Source organism: Sarcophilus harrisii, chromosome 2, assembly GCF_902635505.1.
Source record: "Sarcophilus harrisii chromosome 2, mSarHar1.11, whole genome shotgun sequence".
Lineage (NCBI taxonomy): Eukaryota > Metazoa > Chordata > Mammalia > Dasyuromorphia > Dasyuridae > Sarcophilus > Sarcophilus harrisii.
In genome coordinates, this window is record NC_045427.1 from 632,714,972 (window position 1) to 632,723,149 (window position 8,178).

At 63.5% G+C, this 8,178-nt stretch overlaps 1 protein-coding gene across 1 annotated transcript; it reads left to right on the forward strand.

The window, feature by feature from the left end:
• The first annotated feature begins 1,279 nt into the window (after positions 1–1,279).
• On the forward strand, positions 1,280–7,610 carry TYSND1 (trypsin domain containing 1). The gene is made up of 4 exons (XM_031956830.1): positions 1,280–3,163; positions 5,151–5,281; positions 6,329–6,511; positions 6,857–7,610. Exons 1-4 carry the CDS (start codon positions 2,001–2,003, stop codon positions 7,072–7,074), a joined length of 1,695 nt encoding a protein of 564 aa, XP_031812690.1. The 5' UTR covers positions 1,280–2,000; the 3' UTR covers positions 7,075–7,610.
• Positions 7,611–8,178: the final 568 nt, after the last annotated feature.

Sequence of the window (8,178 nt, forward strand, 5' to 3'; positions counted from 1 at the left end):
TGGTTCTGTTGTGAAAGATAATTATTAGCTGAGTGAGACTTTCTTTGTGCCTTGATTATGTGTTGTGAAAATATTAAACTTCTTTAACTACTTCCATACTTCCAGGGTCTGTCATTTCATCATTGTGGGCTCACCTAAGGATTCCTATTGCAACCCCTCTAATTTAGGAGGCGATCTCTGAAGGTTTCTGTGGCCTGTGATCCCCCTCGCAACAGCCAGCCTTGTGCGTGAGCTGCAAAGATTAGAAGAGGCCAGGTGCCAACGGGCTCGAGTTAGCCACGGGGCTGGCCTGGGCATTTACTAGGGATCGCTGCCCTTGGCCACCCTCCAAGACCATTAAGTTACAGGAAAGGCTGCCCTGGTGGAGGAGGTTTCCTCACCAGCTGTTCCCTACGTGAAGGAAGTTGGGGGCCAGTCCTGAAGCATGATTATCCCGGGCTGGGAGGGCAGCGTATGCAGGGTCGGGGGACAAGGCGCAGGCTGGGATCGGGGTGCGCGCTAGCAACGAGTGGGAGCAATCTCAAGGCAGTGAGTCCAAGCCCTTTTACAGAGGAGGAGACTAAGGCCAGACATTAAATGACTTGCTCAAGGCGCACAGTTGCCAGAGGCAGGATCTGCCCAGCATTTCATGATCAGTGCGGGTTCCCAGTGGTGCCAGCTGCGGGATAAGTCACCTTGGAGGGGCGAGGGCCGGTCCTGGGGCCAGGAAACCGTTGCGCGCCCCCTCCTTTCCCGGCCCTCGGGGCTGCGGTCACTCTCTCCGCGGCCTCCGGTGCGGCGCTCCCCAAGCTGCCCTTCCCCCCTGTCGTTATGGAGTCCCGCCTTCTGTCCTCCGCACGAGCCCCCTCCCTCAGAGCATGGCGGGGCCTTTCCCGGGCACGTGGGGGCAGGGCAGCCCCGACAGGCACCTCGAGCAGCCGCGTCCCGGACTGCCCGCCCGCCCTGGCTGTCTCCTGGCACTCGGCCTCCCCTGTGGCTCCCGGAGCAGGCACCGACCTCGGACCCGCCCCCAGCTTGCCGAGACTCCCCGGGCCAGAGCGAACAGTCTGCTCCAAGGCCGCCCACCGGCCCCGCCGCGGGATTTGCGAAGGCTCCAGCTCACAAGTAAGGCCAGACGGAGTCCCACTTCCCGCGGCCCCTTCTCTTCTCCCACGCGGCCCCGGCAGGGGCGGGGACCCATCACCTCCGGGCCTTCCCCCACTGCCGGCCCGACCCGCCCCCCCCAGTTTGGAGACGCTCCTCGGGCTTCCTAACGATTCCAGGAACGCCCCCTTCTCCCCCCCTCCTCCCAGGAAGGCCTCGGGGAAAGCCTGGGACAGAGGGCTTTCCTCCCCTCCCCCCCGCCCATCCCTGCCGGCCTGTGCACAAATGCAAAACAGCACGTGACCCCCGCCTTCCCGGTCCGGCCCGAGGATTTTAAGGGTTTTGGTTTTTTTTAATTTTTAAACAGTTTATTTGAAAAAGAAACCAACCACCCCGCCGAGGCTGAGGGGGCGGTTTGCGGGACTCTGATCCCTTGGGGCAGAGCCAGGCCCGAAGGACGAGGCCCCCGTCCCAGCCGGTGACGCTGCGCGAAAGTCACCGCCTTCCTCGGCACAAACGGGCCCGGGACCCCCTCGCTCCGCAGCTCGCGGGCCCAGAGGCAACAAAGTGAAGTGTCAACGGTAAAGACTTGACCTTCAGCCACGCCCCACGCTTCACTTCCGCCAGGCGAGAGTCTGGATTGGTGCGCCCCCTGGGCCGTTCTTCCGGATGGGCTGGGCTAAGGTTCCGGTCAGGCCACGTGTTACTCCGGCGCTCGCTCCAATGAAGAGTTGCTGCCCGGCCGTCCAATCCCGTTGCGCCGGCTGCGTCGGCCAGCCAATCGCTATCCTCGAAGGCAAGGCTCCCGAACGCTATTGGGCGGCGTCTGCGTCTCGGCGCAGTAGGTCTTGGGCTGCGGCGGGGCTCGGGTCAGGCCGGCTTGGGGCCAGTGCGCGTCCCGCCGGGGTGCCGGGGCCATGGGGCGGCGCTGGGGCCTAGCCTTGGCGGCGGGCGAGCGGGCGGGCTGCGTGGTGAGCGCTCGCGGCGCAGAGCGCCCCGGAGCCGAGGCCGAGGGTCCGTGGAGCTGCAGCGGGGTGCTGCTGAGCCGGAGCGCGGGGCTCGTGCTGTGCCACGGGGGCATCGTGGCGCCCTTCCTGCGCGCCGGCGCCGGGGTCTTACAGCCGGGGGCCGGGCCGTCCTTCCTGGGCGCCGAGAGCTGTCGTGACGACTTGCGGCTGCACGTGCAGTGGGGGCCGGGCCGCGGGGCGGGGGCGGGGGCGCGGGCCGGGCCGCGGGGCGCCCTGTGTACGCCGCCCTGCAGCGCCCAGCCCGCGCCCCGCGCCCCGGCCCGCGCCCGCCTGCTGCTGCTCGTCTGCTGTCCGGCCTTTCGCGCCGGCTTCGCGCGCCTCTTCGGCGGCGACACGGCCGAACAGTGGCGCTTCGCGGGCAGCGGCCCCGAGCCCCCGGCTCCCCCGCAGGAGTCCGAGGACCAGGCGGGCGCGTGGGCGGACGAGGGGCCGCTGCTGGCGGCGCTCGGGTGGTTCGCGCTCTTGTGCGTCGAGGGCAGCGCGGAGGCGGCGGCGGGCCCGCGGCTGTCGGTGGCGCCTGCCGCCTCCCTGCCCAAGGGCGCCCCGCTGCTTGCCTGCGGCTCCCCGTTCGGTGCCTTCTGCCCGGACATCTTCCTCAACAGCCTGAGCCGCGGCGTGCTCAGCAACGCGGCCGGCCCGCTGCTGCTCACGGACGCGCGCTGCCTGCCCGGCACCGAGGGGGCCGGCGTCTTCTCGGCCCGCGGCGCGCTCGTGGCGCTCGTGGCGGCGCCGCTCTGCTGGCGGGCCCGCGAGTGGGTGGGCCTGAGCCTGCTCTGCGCCGCCGACGCGCTCCTCCACGCCGCGGCCCACGCGCTGGGCCGCCTGGGCAGCCCCGCCGAGGCCCGCCTGCTGGCCTCGCTCCTGCCCCCCGAGGAGCCCCCGAGTCCCCCGCTGCTCCCGGAGCTCGGCGCCGCCTGGACCGCTGCCGTTCTGGTCGAGTGTGGGTCCGTGTGGGGCTCCGGAGTGGCGCTGGCCCCGCGCCTGGTGCTCACCTGCCGCCATGTGGCCCCGCATGAGGCCAAGAGGGTCCTGGTGCGGCCTGCGGCCCCCAAGTAAGGCTGGGGTTACCTGGCAACGCCATCCTCAGCGGACGCTTTCTTAGTTGCCTAGCAACCGATTTTCCCCCTCCTCCCAGCTCTTCTATTGGTCCATTTCATTACGAGTGACGTTGCCCCCGTAGCTGGGTTGAGTTGTTTTCCTGGGTTGCCTAGGTTGCCGCCCCCTACCCTGAAGATCCTCCCCGTTTCACGTGTGCCCTTGGAGCCCATTGCCAGACCTCCACGGCGCTGGCCTTGGGTTTTGCCACTACAGTCAGTCCCCTTCTTCCGAGGCCTCCGGGCCATTTACAGCCCTGGGGAGCAGTCACTCCAGTCCCCCCAAGGGTGACCTCGCTCCACCCCATCCCACTACACAAGTCCCCACTGGGAAACCCAAAGCGGCTTTCCTACCTCTTGGCTGCTTTCCCCTTCCCCGTTGCCTAGCAACCGTCTCAGACCCTCCCCCCACGAACCGTGTTCATCCCGGTTTGCCCTGCGCTCTCAGCGCCTGGCCTCTAGCAGGCTCTTAGTTGCTTAGCAACGTAGCCGGCTCTCGGCCTCCTCCGGGTTTCCCCGAGGCCCTGTTTTCCCTCCCCTCCCGGAAGGGGGCCGCCTGGCAGAGTTGGTCCCTAGTTCCCAGCGGGCGCGGCCTGTGGGCTCCCCCAAGCCGGGCAGGGCCCCAGACGGTGTTTTCCCTGCCCCGAAAGGGGAGGGGGGGGGGGGGCTTTCTTCCCAGCAATCTTTCTGGATAGGGCCGCAGGTAAGTTCTGCCATAGGGGCCCCCTGACTTCCGAGGTCTTCTAGCCACGGCCGCCTTTGAGGGAGTGCAGGGGGATTTCTGGGTAGCCCCGATTGGAGGATTGGAGGCAAGAGTCCTCTGCCTCCCTCCCAGGCAGCTTTTTCCTTCACCTGCCGCCTCTTCCTCATTAGAGCTTCATTTGTTCCCTAATCTGATTCACATCCAGGTGGTGATTACAAGGAAACTTGGCGGCCAGGGCCGGTAGGGGTGGAGGTGGGGATGGGATGGGAGAAGGTCCTAGGATCACTTTACCTTTCTGACTCAGTTTCCCCTCCTAAAAAGATCATGGGGCTGATCATTTAAGAATTTTCCTAATTGCACAGTTCTGTATTTCCAACTAATGGCTTTTATACTTTTCTCAGGTCCATGTTTGGACTTGAGTAGGAGGGAGGAGGTTACTTCCATGACCCGAGAGGTCATCCTAGAGTGCCATGAACTTATTTCACAGAAGAAGAAACTTAGGCTGCAGAGAAGTGACCAGGAATCAAGTCAGGGCTCCTGACTTTCCAGGCCATTCTTTTTCTTTTCTCAATAGCACTTTATTTTTCCAAATACAAGTAGAGAGTGTTCACACTCCTTTTTGTAAAATTTTGTGTTTGAAGTTTTTCTCCCTCCTCCCAAAACAGCAAAATATCAGATATAGGTAAAATAGTGCCACCCTCTTAAACATTTCCATATTTGTCATGTTATGTGCACGCACACACACACACCGGACCAAAAGGAAAAAAAAGGCACAAGAAAATAACAAAAAGGTGAAAATACTAGGCTTCCATCCACATTCAGTCTCCATGGGTCTCTCTCTGAATGTGATGGGCATTTTCCGACCCAGGTCTATTGGAAATGACAGATTCTTTTTGTCCCTCTGCCATTTGGTTCCTCCCTGCACCAACATGGTTCTTCAGGGAAATGGGAAAGAAGTATCGCTAAGGGGAACATGGCTCTCATTCTTTGCCACTCCTACCATGTGTGGTGATTGCTGCTGGCTAAGGGACCAGGGTTTGAGTCTGCTCTGGCCCTGGCAGACCTGGTGCCTCTGGGCAAGTCAAATGTGTTCCTCCGAGAGCTAGAAGCTGACTAGCTCCAGAGAGGCTCCTTTTCAGCCTGCATTGCCTTGAGTGGGGGGGGGGGGGGGGGCTCAATTGCTCCAAAGGCCGGAGCCCTCAGGTTCTCATCCTAGAATCCTTTCCTGCCCTTTGCCCCCAGGAGTTCTCCGGTCTGGGGGAAAGTGGTGTTTGCCACCCAGGACACATCTCCCTATGACGTGGCAGTGGTGAAGCTGGAGGAGAACCTCAGGGGCATCCCATTTCCTGTCCTGGCCACCCACTTCCATGAAGGTAAGCTGGGAGGATGGGGCACTGGGAGTTTGAGCATAGCAAGCCAAGCTGAGAGTGGCTGGCAGAGACCACCAGATGGAGGGATTCCGCAGACAGCCACATCTGGCAGGACTGGGGGTGACCTTGGGCAGAGCCCCTACAAAGTGAGGGCCTAGATCATGCTCAAGTTGTAAATCTGCTCATCCTTCCACTGGAGTATGAAGCACCTTTTCTGCGATGCTTTAAGGTTGCATTCATTGGAATGGAAGCTTGTTGTGAGGTGCACTCATTCGTCCTTCCTGTGGGTGTCCCCTGTGCCTGGCACACAGGAGGTTCTCAATAAATGCTCATTGCTTGGTTGATAGGGATTGTTTTCCATTATACTCATAAATCGATTTTTTTTTGACAGGACCAGTGGGTTCCTTGGTATACGAGCCCTCAGATCCCCACTGAGGAATGCTTTCCACCAATGTAGATTAGTGCAGGGCCTGTGGAACTTCTTCCACGTGGGCTCCCTTTCTGCCCAAGAAATGTGCCTGGCACACGGCCTTATAAAATAGGTACAAGCTAGGCAGTGGCAGTGACAATTTTGCACACTCCACATTCAGTTAGGACCCTCTCACCTCTCACCTCTCCCTCCATGGGTCAGGGCCCATAGTATAAGCAGCTGGGGCGGAGTGGCTTCTGGAACCTCGGCTGCCCGGGGCACCTCAAGGGAAGCCCCAGGCCACGTGTCCAGGACAGCCTCGGAGGGCAGCCCCCTGTGTCTGAAAGGCTGGTTGGTTAGCAGTCACTGGGCTTACACTGAGCTTTCGGGGTGCGCTGCCTGCCAGGGAGTCGCCTCCACATGATGTTCCCCTTTCCCTGATAAATTAGGCTCCCAGAGGGGAAGAGCCTTGTGCAAGGCCGGAAGTGGGCAGGACTGGGGGCTCTCGAGTCTGAGCTCCTTGTTCCCTTCAGCCGACCCCGTGGGGGCTGCAGCGCTCTGGTAGATGTGGGGCCGGGTGCAGGGAAGGCCCCTGGGTGTCCTGCCGACCGTCCCTCTGCCCCCACCTGGTGCTTTTCCAGGAGAGGACGTGTGCGTGGTCGGCTTTGGGGCCTTTGGCCAGGCCTGCGGCCCCTCGGTGACCTCGGGGATCCTGTCGGCTGTGGTGGAGGTGAAAGACGCGCCTGTGATGCTGCAGACCACGTGCGCCGTGCACGGGGGGTCCAGCGGGGGGCCTCTCTTCAGCGACTTGGGGGAACTCCTGGGTGAGGAGCGCGCTGCATTCCCCCCTCCTGCCTTGGTCCCCCAGTTAGACTCAGGACCGGCGTGGCCAGCCCTGTTCTGGGCCCCTGGGGGGGGGGGGTAAGGGCCGTGTGTTCCCTGCCCATGGGAGTGTGCACACCCCAAAAAGATGAAGCAGCTCTGGAAGGAGAGGGCCAGCCCCTGGGGGCACAGGGTTCTGGGGGCCACAGGGCCCTGGGGTGCGGGGTCCTGGGGGCCGGGGCAGCTCATCTCTGGGTGGTCACACACCCGTGAGGGTGGCGGCTGTTCTGTGCTCCCTGCTCTGGGGCTGCTGTCGCCACGTGTCTGTTTGCCCGACCTCTCCCTAGGGATCGTCACCAGCAACACCAGAGACAACAGCACGGGGGCCACCTACCCCCACCTGAACTTCAGCATCCCCGTCACGGTGCTGGAGCCGGCCCTGGAGCAGTACCGGCAGACCGGGGACCTGCAGCGCTTCGGGGAGCTGGACCGGCCTGGCGAGCAGGTGAGGGTGGTGTGGCGGCTGCAGAGGGTCCCGGCCGAGCCCCCCCGGAGCAAGCTCTGACTCCCCCGCAGGATGCGGCCAGTCTCTGTCGGCCCTCGGCCACTTGGGACCAAGGCCTGGTGGAATGGACGCCGACTCCCAGGCACAGACCACCCTAGTCAGCGGGGGATCCCTCCCTCCCCTCGGGCCGGGGGCAGCTGGCAGCCCTCCTGACCAGCCTGAGGGCCCTCCCGGGGCCTGCGGAGATGCCCCTTCCTAGGGCCGGAGGGTCCGGATGACAATGAAGGCGGCCCCTGTTTGTCACGTGCTTTCTTCACAGCCCCACGGTGAGGTGGGGGGACTGAGGCCCAGAAGAGTGGGGTGGGATCCGTGCGGTGGGCACTGGGCCCGGGGGGATGGTGAGTGAAGCCGCGGAGGAGGCAGCTTAGGGGCCCAGTGCCTCCCCAGAGCCGCCGTGGTCTGCTCCCAGAAGGGGAGGGCTTGGCCCCCGAGGCCGCGGGTCCGGGCCTGCCCTGGGGACGGAGGCGTTTCATGGCTGCCCCAGACACTTGTATCAGTTCTGTTCTAACAGCACAATTAAAAATTTCTTTCCTTCAGACCAGTCTGCGTTGTCAGGGAGTGCTCGGGGAGGAGTCCCGGCGTGTCCCGGACCTACCAGCCTTGGGGCCCCGGGGGGTGGGGGGGGTGGGCCCGCGGTGCTCAGGCTCCCCGAGCTGTGCTCCCCGCTCCTCGTGCTGCCCCTCCTAGGGGGGGCTTGTGTGCGCAGGGGAAGCTGCTGCCCGCGAGGAGACCTGGGAGCCCGGCCCTTGTGTGCAGGGGCCTCTCCCTGAGCTGGGCACTGAGGCAGGAGAAGGAGCGCCTGGGGCGCGGGGGCCACTCCTTCGGGCCGGGCGGCCTCTGCCCGCGGGGCCTGGACGGGTCTGCCCGTGGGCGCTGACGGGGCCGGGCAGGAGAGGGAATCGGGCAGGGCAGCTCGGTCGCAAAAATCCAGGGTTTTCTTAAGCATTTTCATTGGCACAAGTGCCCCTCTCCCCCAAACCCAGACTTTTATTTCCCTGCTACCACCCAGTGCCGGCAGGGGCAGCAGGGAAAAATCGGCCCCTGTGACGCGTCTTCCTGGTCAAGCAAAGCCCTTCGTGCCCTGGCGGTCCTCCCGCTCCCTGG

Bases quoted from the DNA above. Each gene is read 5' to 3' on its own strand.
- TYSND1 (XM_031956830.1), top strand. From the start codon at position 2,001: ATGGGGCGGCGCTGGGGCCTAGCCTTGGCGGCGGGCGAGCGGGCGGGC. The intron at 3,164-5,150 runs GTAAGGCTGGGG...CTTTGCCCCCAG, and splicing joins GTGCGGCCTGCGGCCCCCAA to GAGTTCTCCGGTCTGGGGGA. The intron at 6,512-6,856 runs GTGAGGAGCGCG...ACCTCTCCCTAG, and splicing joins CGACTTGGGGGAACTCCTGG to GGATCGTCACCAGCAACACC.